The 15,173-nt window shown below is 34.5% G+C and overlaps 1 protein-coding gene across 1 annotated transcript; it reads left to right on the top strand.

The window, feature by feature from the left end:
• The first annotated feature begins 11,008 nt into the window (after positions 1-11,008).
• Positions 11,009-15,173, top strand: LOC146137217 (uncharacterized). Its single transcript, XM_083393823.1, has 4 exons — positions 11,009-11,218; positions 11,708-11,808; positions 12,226-12,351; positions 13,166-15,173. The coding sequence occupies exons 1-4, from the start codon at positions 11,086-11,088 to the stop codon at positions 13,274-13,276; spliced, it is 471 nt and encodes a 156-aa protein (XP_083249949.1). The 5' UTR covers positions 11,009-11,085; the 3' UTR covers positions 13,277-15,173.

The following is a 15,173-nucleotide window of genomic DNA, read 5'->3' as shown; positions in this document are numbered from 1 at the left end:
CACAAAATCAACAACATTGCGGCTTAACTTTGCACATCGTAAAACCTGCTTCAAAAAACCTGCTAGAGCAGCCGTAGAGACACAAGCCACGCCCCCTGTTCATGCTGTCCATGCATTTTTTTCGTGGAAACAATACACCGGCAGGAAAGTGGGACTTTCCCTTCTGTGAACCTCGTGCAGTGACCAAACCATCTGTTAATCAAAAACTCCGAAATATCGTCAATTACCGGTATATTAATTATCTTTATTGGAGCATACTGCTGGCGATTTGCAGTTTGCCATCGGAGAAATATCAGAAACGCATATTATTAAAAAAAAAAAACATTGCATTGGCTGCCGAAAAGTGGGTTAAGAATTACAAATACAAGAGGAGTTGTTTTTGATAAAAATTACTATGCCTGGTAGAAACATTTTTTGTATTCTGCTTTTGTTGAATAAAGTTGTTTTGGATCTTTTTTGCAACCTTTGTGGTTTTGCTTGAATCCTGGTAGTAACAGTTTGTAAATCAGAAACGCGTACATAACTTCTTAAATTACTTAAAACGCAAGATTACATGGACGTTCGAATAAAACAATGTGCATTGTCCACGTCACAATAGTTTTAGTGATAAATTACAACGTTCTTAGAAAAGTAGGTATAGCATTGTGTTAACGTTCTAATGAAACAATGTACATTATATCAACGTCATAATAGTTTTATGTTGTATTAAGGCGTATATGTCCAATTGCTATATGCGAATTGAACGAATAATTTATTCCTTTATAAAAACTATTTTAGGCTATACTTCTTTTTTCGTTTTTCGAGCTGGCTGGTCGAATTTGAAACGTATATTTTGTTACTATTAAGTTTACCGCATCGTGGAATCTTATTGCAGTGTTTCTTAAACAGGTGAATAGTTCACCCCAGGGTGAATAATTTTTTTGCAGGGGTGAACCAACCAAAAGGGGTGAATAAGGGTGAAGCGTCAAAAATGGATGATAGCTCTGCAGTAAATCGACTACTGAATGTTGTTTTTTTGTGTTTTTTTTGCTTTTTCTAATAGTAAAGTTGGTTTGCACTGAGTGTGTAAGTAGGCTACAACAATTTGGTGACTGTCTTTTGTGCTTTTATATTTCTGGACTCGAAAAATTGCAGATTTGCAATGGTAAAACTTAGCTTGAGATGATCTTAACAAAAATCGAAACAAGTAAGTCATTTTGTGCTGTTATATATAGACGAGATAGTTTTATCATATCATGAGACAAGGGTGAATGAAATCTGGAGATACTAGGGGTGAACGAAACTAAAAAAGTTTAAGAAGCACTGTCTTATTGCTTCTTACCAAGCATCTAGCAAAAAATAATAACCGAAAACCCAATTTATGTTTAAATGGTTTGTAGAATAAACCATTAACATGTCGTATCTGGCAAGCGGGACGTAGTTTGTCCACACCTGCTCTTTTGTCTTTTATCAATATCCTGCCGTTGTGCATGTAACGCTATGTATATCCTTAGGATGAGCTGCGTAATAAAAACAAAACAACCATGTGATCGAGGAGTGTAAACATATGCTTTCCGCCGATATCAACAAACCTATGCCTCATGCAGTTCGTGTGGGAATTAGCTAAACGATATATGCCAACATATAAAACTATACACCAGTTAAAAAGTGGTACATTGAATGCGTCGAACTAGCTACAAATGTACCGGGAATATGCACATTATAGAAGTAGGTAACATTTTCATGTGATGTTGAAAGTCAATAAAGAGTTATTCGAACCGTACAAAATGCACCTTTCTTGTGTATTCTACGTCTAACTATAACATCCGGCCGTTATCTTAAGAGTTATATTCTAAACGTTCACGAAATAATACCAGCTTCCTTATGGGCTTTGATATTTACTCTACACCCAACTACAACCTCCAGCCATTATCGTAATATCTATTCGAAACGTACAAAATGCTACCTAAATGCTACCCTACACCTATCTCTGTTTGGGCTTTGATAGTACTACTAGCCTAAGTGCAACTTCCATCTATTATGCTCAGAACTACAAATGGAAAGTTGGAGTTTGAGAACAAATAAATCTAAAATGAATGTATTCATTATCGAGGCGACACAAAAGCTAAGGTAACCTATACACCGGGTCATTTGAGAGCATAGAGATTTTGCCCTTCTTTCATATAGAATTTATAAAACACTAGACACAGCTTAATCCAGGGTGAAATCACTTTCTATGTTTCATGATTCAATCCCATGTCTCTAAACAGCAGTGATAAAAGTAAGCCTAAACGGTCCGGAAACGGTGTTCCCGTAAAATAAGTTTTTGCAGGTTCGCCATACCGGTAAAAAATGTTCTACTTTTATCCGAATATGCCCCTTTCCCCCCTTTTACCATTTCTTCAAAGTATTTACAGTATTTAAGCCAAAATTTTAGTTGGATAATTGTGCACTACATCAAACGTTGCTTTATAAGGCTTGTTTTAGACGTCCCATTATGACGTAACTTGACGCCATTTCTGAAAATTTTCATGAGTCCCATTAAAAGTTTATTCTACTTTCACCTTGCCTAGAAGTTTGCAAATCCAATACCTTTAATTTGTGGAAAACGTAAAAAATTGAATCGAAAAACGTGAACCTAACCACTAAAATATTTTAAATTAACTTCACGCTATTGTTCATAGTTAATTTGTAAAGCAACCGACAATATGAAAGTCGCGACAATTTCGTTAAATTAGTCATAAATGACCTTCTGATTACCCCTTAAACGCTTTAGGTCAAAATCAATGACCACCTTGGTCCTGAAGCGCCTAATTAAGAACTGAGGCTAATTTGAAAATCCGGACTTAATTACCGGTATCAGGAAATACTTAATTACGTTATCATGATTGCTTTATTTTCAAAATGACATTTTATCGTATTACCAACATAGTAAACCCACAAATAGATAAATATCGCTTTTGTGGTTTTCAATTAGGTTTGTAAACCGAGGTTTCGTTGCAGCAGATACCAGCTGACCTCATCAGGGTAAATACTAATATTTAAAACAGGAATAAATGCTGTCTAAACATCGACTAAAAACTTCACTTACACCGGAAAAACGAATGTTGCTTGGAGAACCAATTTCAAAATTATAGTTAAGGAAAAATTATAGTTATTCACCTTTCAACTAGGGGTGAAAGTACAAAAAAAATTCTCACCAGAACTTATGACAATTTTTAGAGATACGTCACAAAGTTATACGTCATAACGGATTGCCTAAACAAGTAACCTTAAAAACGTGAGGTTATCTTTCGATGTAGTTTGCAAATATCCAACTTAAATCTTAGTTAGACATATTCAAGAAGATGGATGAAAATTACAAAAATCAGTTTTACCGCTACTCCGTACACCTAATATCAGCACGCCGGTTCGGGGCGTTTCGGGTTTCGTTCTGCCACTGCCACTACTTCAAACCAGACAACGTTATACTTTGATCTTAAACTAGACTGCCAAGACTTTCACAAGGGACTAAACAACAGCAGCCGGTTATATATTGACCGGGTGATAGCCGCGAACTGCTTTAAATGGGCGACGCTTAAGTAAACCCACACGGGAATTTAACTCAGGAAATGCCTGCACTTAAAAGCGTGGTTACGTTGCCTACTACGGAATCTTGGTGTACCTTGATGCGGAATTGTGCGGTTAAGAGCTCTCTACCAACCAACTAAGTATTCACTGTATAGTGAGGGCGACTTGTTGTACCCAAAAGGTGAAGTTTTTTAATGTTTGTAAAGTTAATTTGCAGCTTTGATTTGTAAAGTTAATTTAGGTATTTTTCCAGTGAATTTTAAGAAAAAGGTCGGCAAACGTTTTTAGTCGCGGCCCAAAATACTTTCTCCAGAGCTATTAAAGGCCAACTACGTGCAAACAATACGACAACGGGGGTGGATGTAGGATTTTTGTTCAAGTTACAATTTTTTTTTTAAACACCTGTTGTTCTAGGACAAACTCGTGCGCAAATATGTACTTTAAACCCAAGGGTTAGGTGCCCGGGTGGCCAAGTGATGAACACCAAGGTAAAAACGCTAGATCAGTGGTTCCCAACCTTTTTTCTTTCGTGGCCCATTTACGTTGAAAAAAAATTCTGTGACCCAACAGTTTATGAAAGAAAAACTGCAAAATAGGTTTAGAACAAAACACAGCAGAACATAATGTCAAAACTGATTATTTATTCAACCGTGCATTAATGAGATACTTGCGGCTAAACAATAAATTTACATTCCTTTTAATTCCTTCCCAAGCCATTATTCCTGTAAAATTAAACATAGTGACACAAATGAAACTAAATTTAGCTTTTTTAAATTGGTCTGTGGCCCACCTCAAATGTTCTTATGGCCCACCAGTGAGCCATGTCCCACTGGTTGAGAACCGCTGCTCCAGCCACACCAACAACAGCACAACGAACGTTTGGCTATCACGCGGTCCAAAACTACATAATAAAACTGAAATTAGATAAATATCTCGCGACTAAAATTGCTATAAGACCTACATTTAATCCGCGGCCTATAGTTTGCCGACCACTGGTCTAATGTATGCACGCGCAAAAATAGGTTAAAGTTTACTTTCTTCTGACGTAACTCGTGCCTAAATTTCGCGGCACAATTTAATTATTGGTAAATGAACAAATAACGGGAAATTCGTGAACTAAACAATAAAATAAAAGTCTTTTAAATCATGTTATATCACATATTCAAACTTTATCTTTATATTTCCTCTAAAGACAAATATTACGGTATCTACCTTGTCCTATAAAGGCACTTTTCGTCGTACAAGATAACTTTTTTCGCAGAACAAATTGGGTAAATGATTTCTTTTTGTGAAGCCCTTTAGAAATTTTAAACCTGTATAGGCCTATTTTATTTTCCAAAAATAACACAACTACAATGCTGTTTGGCGTTCTTAAATTAAAACCCTTGGTAGCCCTACATACTGCTTTAGCCAGACGATTGCGATACTTAAATGTAAAGCTATGTGCACTTTAAATCCAATCAATAATTCAAACTGCTAAGTCCAGAGTTGCTATTAAATCTGTTCACAGTGGTCTCTCCAAAACATAGGCAGCACATAAAGTTCGTTTACTTAGTAAATGACTTTAAGTTTATTGAACAAATATAGGCGTGTTTCATCCAGTAGGGGTATTATGTGGGTTGCGCGAAGCGTTTCTTAAATTACACTAAAAAACTGTTGGTTTTTGGGCTCATTTAATTCTATTTTTAGAATAAATCACAATCGTTACTAAAAACTCACTACTGTTGTTGTACAACCCTGTAATTCGCATAGAAGCAAATATTTGACTAAAAAACGCGTTTTATAACCAAAATCTCTGCAAAAGCAATGCTAACAACCGCAGGCTCTTTAGCTTTCCAAACTTTAACTTTAACCAGGCCAGGCTTGACAACATCTGTACATGACATCAATTTCCCACAAGTCGTAATCTATGCGCTGGTCACTCAGCTATATTTTGCCATCTTGCAACGCCTCAGCAGTCTGGCTGTTTGCTTTTGTGTGTGTTCGCTGCACGCGCACATGCGCCGTCACGTGCGACACGCATGACTTAGCGCGTGTGTGCGCGGTCTTGTATGGTCATGCATGGCTTCACACAGACACGACAGCGAATACGGCAGGAGTTATTGACAGAAAATTAAATTGCAGGAAACTGTTTGTATTGGTGGTACGGCTTTTTCAAGTCAAAGCTACTTAATAATATTTACTAAACTGTTAGAGCCCGTTTTAGCTTTTTTGTTCACAAAAATCCTTAAAAACATTAGTTGTTTAGGCAGACTCATGTTTATTGCAGTTTAAGTTGATTAGTTTATTTTTATTGTGTTTGTTAATTTACCTGCTGCCCCAAAACAAAACATTCATAACCTAAACTTTTTTTAGGCAAAGAATGGAAAATCTATCTGCATTAAGGTTTGGGTTATTATTTCTAAAGTAACTTTAAGCGATATTTCTTTAATAAAAAGTAATACATAAATGAAAACGTGTGTTAACATTCTCAATAAATTTATAGATTTTAAAACAAATTGAAGAGAACAATTTAATGTATCAGGAACTTTTGATTCAGATTTTATAAGTTAAAGTAATATGGAGGCCATTCTATTCCTGTTTTGCTTTTGCAACAAAAGTCTAAAAGAGATTCAGCTATAATTATCTTCAACTAAAATACAAATTTGTGTGTTTATTCGCATCAGTAACTAATAAGCTGCACTGGTTACAGATATTAATGCAAACTAGTGATATACAACCTGTTACCAGATAAAAACCTTACTAACCTCACTGTTTTCTAAAATTTAAACCAGTACTTCTTGTGCTTTGAATATTTGTGAAGCCTTTTTCAACCTAAATAAAAACACACTTAAATTGTCAACATTTACTTTTAAAAGCATTCAAAACACAACAAATATTGAATAGCCTGGGTAAAATGTCTTACTGCTATCGGATAGTACGACATTGTAAATATTTGACAACATAAAAACAACTTTCTTCTGTTTGCACACGGTAAACACATGAGATCAAACACCCTTTAATATTTTTTAATTAGCTCTGAGCAAATTGCAGGTGCTTTTGATAAACTTGACCTATGTATATATCCAGTATATGTATGCAGTTGTTTCTAGTGTAAGGTTGGATTTTAGGTGACTTCTAAGGAATTTCATAAAATTTTAAAACAGAATTAAAATATTTAAGAAAACAACCATAATACTATCTGCAAATTAGCTAGAAATTTCACTTAAAAACATAAATTGCTGATTGATCATAAGTGTGTGCGACTGTGCAATTATTGATAAAAAAAAATACTCAAAAAAAAAAAAACTCAAAATTGCAATGTAAAAAATTATAATATGTCCATATTTTCCATAAGTTGGTATGACATATTTGTTCATGCTAACCTTGTTAATGTTGGCTACTCATAAACACATTAAAAATTACTGTATGCTTTTTCAAATCTGAAGCACCTCCCTTTTAACAAATGCACTTAACACACCAGATACTAATTTTAACTTGTACATTTACTTTATTGTTACAGCTAACAGTAACTAGTCTGTGTATTACAAGCACTTTGAAAAGTAGCATCATGTTTGCCCGGGGGCGGTTTTGAAAGCAACTTGCTATACTGGTAATCCTATCTTCATGTGTTATCCTTAGCTGGAAAGAGTAAAGGATTACAACTAGATATATTTATTAGATGTTTAAGGTTGGTTTTTAAAGGTTGTCAATAACTGTTTTTAAGGGAAAGAAGAGTTGTAAATTTAAGTAAAGGAATGAAAACTAAAAACAAATGGTTTTGTATAATTGCAGTTGAATTTTCCTATGTTATTAAATACTTGGATCTACCAGTAAGTATCTGTAAAACAGAAATCATTGGTCATTACATCTATATGATAGACCAGCCTGCATTCCATAATAATTTTCAAACATTAAAAATTCATGCCAAAGTTTTGCAAAAGCAGGAAAAGTGTAAATTATTACAGCTAGATAAATAATTATATGCACTCTGTTGGTTTTCAACAACTTTTTTTTAGTGAGAAAGAGAATACAAGTAAAAAAATGGTCATGTATATGCATAGCAGTATTTTGTCTGTAATATTGAAATACTGTATAAATCAAAAAATGTATTTACTGGTAATTATAGTATTATGTTTAGCAGGAAAGGTTTATGGATTACAGTTAGATGGATTAATAATTACTTGGTAGTTTTAAAGTCTGGTGTGTAATACTTATTTTGTCTTCGTTATCATTCTGAATTTTAGTAAAGGAAGAAAATATTTTTAAAATAAAAAAATTAAAAATAATGTTTTGTATACTTGTAGTTGAAAGAATGCTTTGTCTATATCAGGGCCTCTCAAACTTGTGCTAGCACAAGATGATTAAGGTGTCGCAAATAAACCAAATTTCCAAAGTGCTACATCTATAAAATTTATTTTTTCTGTTTGGTATGCTAATAACAAACCAAATGCAAAATAAAACCCCTTTTTAATGTACATTACTTCAACTAATGTGGGCCAAAGCAGACAACAAGAAACGTTATGTTTTAAATTGTTAAACCTAGGAGGTTGCGGACAGTTTTTAATAAAAAGGGGAAAGTTTGAGAAGTTAAAGCCCTGGCCTATATTAATAAAAATACCTGACTCTACTAGTAAATGTTTGTAAAGCATTACAGCTATATGGCAGAACTATCTAGATTACATAATTTTAAGACCCAAAATTCTTGACAAACTTCTATAGCCTAAAATTATGTGACAAAATTTTGTAAAACATGCGCTAGAAAGTCATGGTAAATCACTATTGAGCTAATGATATCACTACATGGTTTTGGGCAGGTGTTTAATCCCAGACATCTTTAGTTAAATACCAATACTGGTTTTAAAGTGCTGTTTTGTAAACCTATATTTTAGTTTTACCTAATTTGTAGAAATAGGAAGTTTTCCTTTTTTGAAAAAAGCTATATAAAACAAAAAAAACAAATTATTTTATATAATTGCATTTATAAAATTGTTTTGTCTGCTTTATATACCAGTAATTAAAATCTTAAATCAAGTGTCGTTTTAAAAAATATTTTGTTTATCTATCAGTAAGAAAATTTTATATAAGGCAGGGGTAAAATTTAAGATGAATAAAAAAGGCACATTACGTCTGCCATATAGCAGTTTTTGTGATTTATTCCAACATTCAAGTTTTATTTTGTTTGAAAAGCATTGCCATATTAGTCAGTCAGTGAAATGCTTTATCATTCCGCCAGGTTCTTTAGTTTGATTTCAAAAGCAAACATAGGCGTGTTAATGTACACAAATACTTCACTTTCGTCGGCAAAAGGCCTAGTTATAAAAAAACGGTTACTTCCTATTCTAACCCAGTCAAGTTAGTTTGTCGCTTATGTAGTCAGTTTCAGTTAGCGTACGTGGATATTGCGGTTTAAGTGTATTTTTTACCAGGGATATCCGATAATATTAGACCAGTATAAAATGTTATTACTTACAGTGTCCGTATCTTTGTTGCCGATCCCAAAAGGTTAATAAAAACAGCTTTTTTGACCTTATTTTGCGATTCAAAACATTTTGCCTAATTTTAAAATTTAGTGAGATTTTAACGTCACCATTTGTCACCGATTGTTTAGTTATGACAAAACAATCGCTTAACGTTAGTGTAGTTGTTTTACATTTTTTGAAGGTTTTTTGTTTATTTTAGTTTTAACGAAATATATTAAGTTGTTGTGCAAAAATACCCTTAAAAAGGAATTGAAATTCGCCAGTGACTATCCGTAGTTGATACAAGTTTGTCTTTTCAAAGATTTTTTTTCAGTGAAATAGGCCTGTTAGTCGTGGTATACTTTTCTAAACATTTGAAATATTCTGTGTAGCTATGTTTATTGTAGTATTGTTGTTTACCAACCTGTAATTAAAGTCCAAACGCAGGTATATTATAAATCTTGGCGTTGTTGTATAAGGTTATTTATATAGATAACTGGCAAAGTAACTTGGACACAAATTTTGGAAGGAAAGATATGTTTATATTTTTTGTGAAATCAACACGCTATGTTTTATTACTCTGTAAAGTATTTGTAACCCTTGAAACAGGCCTGGTCTTCGCAATGTGACCGCTGTACATTACGAGTAGGGAATTGCCTAGTTTTTAAGTAATGTGGTAAAATGTAAAGTGGCAGTATCCTAAAACAGGTTTGACGCGTAACACACGTTTCTGTGCAGTGTTTAGATTACAGTCGTGATAAAATCGAATGAATGCGCCAGCCACGTGTAATGCCAAGGTTAAATGAAGGTCATGAGCTTTGAACTTCTTGGCATATCCTATATTACTGCCGTCTACTTGTTTTTAAACTTTGCCTCGCTAAAATGTGAATAACTTTTGGATATGCTGTGTTAAAATAATTAGCGAAGTTTCTTAATTCTCTAATTAAATAGTAAGAATATTTTGTTCCAAAGCGTTAAATATACGGGACCTAAGTTTTGAAGATAAAGCTATTTCTTTTTTCGTTAAATAAAACATGTTTCGAGTGTTTTGCAATAAGTTGAAAACAAAACATAATTGAAGATGTACAATTTTCGTATTGTATTAGCATCCTTGATGCTGGTCATTTTATGCAATGGTGGTTAATTTCAACTGACGTGAATTGTTAATTAAAACGTAGTTTCAAATCCCGATTGTCGTAAATTAAAAAAATGTTTAGTGGCAGAGTACTTAATATGCATGCCTATATTTCGTTGCCCGTCCATAAACATGTATTTGCGCAATAAATTTATTCAGTCAGTAAGTTCTTAAACGACCATGCTACTGTAGTTATACAACGCGCCTTATTTTTTACAGCTAGTGCCGCTATTCTAGACATAAAGCTTCGTGTGTACATAAAGCTTCACGTTTGAATACACCCAGCAACCACCGTATATCCGTAAATTCACACAGTCATACACGGCTGGATATTTTGTAGCCCACTTAAAGCGCGACTAGCTCGTTTTTTTTGTTGCATGGAAAACCGCTTAAAAAGACCATTTACGATCAAGTTTGTTTAATTACGTTTAATGTTTTATGGCACATTTTAATATAACCCTGAACGTCACAACAACACGAACGTTTTAGCATCATAGTTAATGTAGAGTGCGGTTAGATATCGAATAGACATTGTGTGAACGTTCCATTACTACAATGGGCATTATCAACGTCACAAAGTTTGACGAACAATTCCTACAAGTCGTTTTGTAGTATTTTGAGCTACAATTCTCCCAGCATAGCCGCTGTATAAAGTTTTAAATCTTTTTTTTTCTTTTTAGTGCTTGTGTTTTTTGAGTATAATTGCAATTTCTCAGGCTTCGCTTTGTTCATTGCTTTCATGTATTTACTAACATTTTCTTTGCTGTAAGAAGTGGGGTATAACTTTAAAAAGTGTTGGAGATTTTGATCACAATAATGCCTTACAAGTTACATATAAACTACGCTTAAGAGCTTTGATCGCATCCTTATTTTTTCCAGGAAGTAAGATGTGCTTTGCTAGCTTAGTTTCAAGTAGGCAGAGGTGACCATCAGTTGTATATAAGCTCGTGTGTAGGCAACATGCCACAAGTAAGATGGACATGTTGTGGAGCTTACAAAATACTTAGGAAGATTGACAAGGTCCGAGCCAAGATGCCGGCAATATTTGACGTCATGATAGCACTCGTCATCCTTTGCATTTTACTCATTGCAGGTTTGTATCTATATATAATTAAGCCCGAATTTATTTATTGCTTTGTAGATTTAAGGTTGTTCAAAGCACCTTGTCCTCAGCAATTTTAGGCATTTTTCGTATTATTGCGTAGTGTAGCTACGGAAGAAAGATAATATTTTTGTCTATGTAGAAAACTTTTTATTCGGTAAATACCACGTTTTCTTCGTATATATTAAAATTTGTCAAAATTTTAGTGTGTTTAGAAGCAAATCATAACATAACACGGTATTGAACAGACTTCTCCCATATATGGAACTCTTTTTGTGCATTAAATGCAGTTTGTCAATATCATGTTTCTTAAAAGTTTACTTTTTTGAGCTTTCTGCACTTTGGCCGACCTTAAAGTAATTAATGAATTTTTTAAGATAAAGTCGATCGTTACCAACTTTCCGTATGTTTAAGCTCTTTTTTGTATATATAGTGTGGTTGTGACTAGCTTTCCGTATAAATAAGTACATTTTTCCGTAGATATAGTGTGGTTGGGTCGCGTCCACACCCAAGAAATCGATGAGTTGGACCAACTTCACTCTAAAGATCTCTCAAGGTTTCGAAAGCAGCACGATACACAGGTAATAAATAGTAACTTTTGGGGAAATCAAGCTGTATAGAAACGTTGTCGGACGCGAAAAGTCTATTACCAAATTATTAGGCCGAATTATATGAAAACCCAGCTTACATCTAAATGTATTTTTGGTGTTTTTTATGCGAACGGTTTTGTTAAGTCATATTCTGGAAATGGTAACCCTCGAAATACTTTATTGCTTTAATCTAAAGTTATATTTTTTCAAGTATAAACCTTCTTTAAAGCTGCGTTGGTTTTTATAATTTCTTTATTTTACACCTAGTTTTGTAGGTTATTTTATTATAGTCTATTCATCATTCTAATTTTCTGTTAAATCACTTTTTTTAAGCGTTGCTTTCTCATTAAAAAGTATTTTCTAAATAAATTAACCACGACTGTTGTTTGACCTTGGTGTGACCTCCAGATGCACGACATCCACTCTCAGCACAAGAAGTTGGGGGATGACCTTGAGAATGCTCACTCTGAGGAAGTTGATCGGATGAAGCTTGATCACCATCAGGAGCTGGAGAAGAAGATAAGTAGCATCCAGGTGAGCGACATACAGACATATAGACCCTTCAGGGCAAACATACATGGACACAGAGACATCCGGATAAACACACAGAGATACAGATACCAAAGGCACGAGCGAACACATACAAACACACCGATAGGCACATCCGGACAACCATTCATAGACCAAAACAGACAGATAGACAAAAAACAGACAAACAGACACATCAGGACATGCCTACACACACACAGACTGACAGAGAGATAAAATACAGACACATCCAGACAAGCCTAAACACACACAAACACACACAGAGATAGGTGGACAAAAATACAGACACACAAACATACAGACAAATAGACACACCCGAAAAAACATAAATACACATTACACACACACACACAGAAAAATCCGGAAAAATATACAGCCACATTAAAATATCCGGACAAACATACATACACACGGATACATCCGGACGTACATACAGACACACAAACACACAGAGACATCCGGAAATGCATACAGACACAGATAAACACCCGGACAAAAACTCAGACAGAGAGACAAAAATACAGACACACAGAAACATCCGGACAAACATAAATACACACAAACAGAGAGAGAAACAAACATACATACACACAAACAAACAATAAGAGACAGAGACCAAAGGCACATACGAACTAACATACAAGGGTTGCCAGTTCAATGTTGTGTACCCATACTACCTTTTGGTATCGGATATCGGCTACAATCCGATATTATCGAACATCCATATCGGGATCTTAAAAAACCTTTCCATCACAAGCCCGATTGTAGCTTTCTCACTCTTTGCTCCTTTTTCTACTAGGGAGAACTCAACAGTCTCCTGGCGCTCTCCAAGGAGTTTTGGGACAAACACGCCAATGAGCACCACGTGGAGATCGACTTCCAAGCACCTGCCTTGCCTGGCAACGCATGACCTTTAACCCCCACTGTAAGACGATGCGACCAACGTTCGCAAAGTTCAGAGGGTTTGTGTTCGAACCCCAGTGCAGTAACTAGCAAAAAAGTGCTTCTAGTCTATACTATATCTTCAAAATGCGACTGATAAACCACCAACAAAATTTATAGTGGGTTTAGAATTTTAACTAGGAAACAGTATACGGAAAGACTACTAGAAAACCTACATTTTTCTCGTTATTATGGCCTTGGAATTCCTTATAAAACCTAAAAACTGGATATAAAATATATCTGCACCACAAATAATTATAATCCATCTATGTTAAAAAAACTTTAAAATCTTCCTAATGAAAAAACCCTATTTTTTACCCTATGTATACCCCTTAGTGAAATAAGTGATATCATTGTCTTCCAACTTAAATACGTTGCTTTGCTTTGCAACAAAAACTTTTTTACTGTTGTTTTATGTTTTTACTGGTTCACTCGTTTTACGATTATTATCACAAGGTACCTTTTTTAGATAATGTATTGCAACATGTTGCCGAATATACAAACTCACTTTAAATAGCAAAAGATACCGACTTCTTTAAGAATCACATGATTCAAATATTTTGGATTAACATAAGGTACCAACTTCATTCATTAACACTATATAACATATTTTGCTGTAACACAAGATATCAACTCTTAGCAAGTAACCGAAAATAACCACCCGAAGTTACACAATGTATTTTTTGGCTCGAACGAGGCATTACAAAAAAGATTACAGTTCGCTAACGTGCTAATGTTCTTCTCAACTTGCTCCCCTCTGAGCCTGCATAGCTTAGTTGGTAGAGCAACGGTCCCGGAATGGCCTAGGTTGTGAGTTTGAACCTCATTGCAGGCTAGTTTTACAAACAGGATGCAGCAGGCAAAGGTGCTATGGTTGTTTCTCGACTCGCTCCTCTCTGAGCCTGTGTAGTTCATTTGGTAGAGCGTCGGTCCCGGTATGACCGAGGTCGTGAGTTCGAATCCCACCACAGGCTAGTTGTTTTTCTAACCTGGCCTTGCTTGTACTACAACCCTTTATCTGAATGTTTTTCGGTGAGCCACCTGACAATTGCGATCAATTTGTATTTTGTAATTTAATTTGACGTTCGTCATTCGAAATATTGTTCAGCTCCAAACACTCATACATCTACTATCTGTGAACTAAATACAATTTCTCGCTTACATCGTTCACAAGTAGTGAAGCTTACTGTGCTTTTTCGAATCATATTTTTGCGGTGTATATTTCTTGATGGTGATTGATGCTTTTATCTTTGTTAAATATGAAATACTAGTCTCTTCATTTACATTGAAACTGTTGTGTGTCAATTTGTTAAATTAAAATGCGATTTTACTATTTCAACAAAAGAATTTTCTTGGGGATATTTATAAATCCAGCAAAAGATAGTAAAATTTAAATGTGTCCCTTTTTTACTGCAAATCTACTTAAAATGTTTTTTTTTGTTTCAAAATATTATTTTTGTATTTATTCGGCCCTAAACTAACCTTGTGGTAATCAACGTTCTAGATCTGTCCATGCCTCTTTCTCAAGGCGTAAAACACATATTTTTTATAGTGTTTTTTTCGTACATAAAAAAATGTAGCAATATTTGTCAAACAAGTTTAACAATCTTTCGCTGTAAAATAACTTGCTGCTATCTGTACAAGCAATGCACTGTTCGAATATACCGAATGATTAATTTTTTGTTGTTTTTTTGGACCACTATATTTAAGTGGGCGAAGCAATCGAAATGTGCTAATTCTGCAGTCTTTTTGTTGTGATTTAATATTTAAAGCAATTTGTCTTGTTGCTTCTAGGGTGTTATTTATTTTGTGCGAAAGTTTTTTTTTTTGCTGAGAAACTTCACAAGTTGAAAATACGAATATTG

This window comes from Ascidiella aspersa, chromosome 7 (assembly GCF_963924565.1).
Source record: "Ascidiella aspersa chromosome 7, kaAscAspe10.2, whole genome shotgun sequence".
NCBI lineage: Eukaryota > Metazoa > Chordata > Ascidiacea > Phlebobranchia > Ascidiidae > Ascidiella > Ascidiella aspersa.
The sequence above is the reverse complement of the archived record's forward strand: the minus strand, read 5'-3'. Positions and strand labels throughout refer to the sequence as shown.

Coding starts and splice junctions, on each gene's coding strand:
- LOC146137217 (XM_083393823.1), top strand. CDS start 11,086: ATGCCACAAGTAAGATGGACATGTTGTGGAGCTTACAAAATACTTAGG. Junction 11,219..11,707: donor TTGCATTTTACTCATTGCAG/GTTTGTATCTAT, acceptor ATTTTTCCGTAG/ATATAGTGTGGTTGGGTCGC. Junction 12,352..13,165: donor AGAAGATAAGTAGCATCCAG/GTGAGCGACATA, acceptor TTTTTCTACTAG/GGAGAACTCAACAGTCTCCT.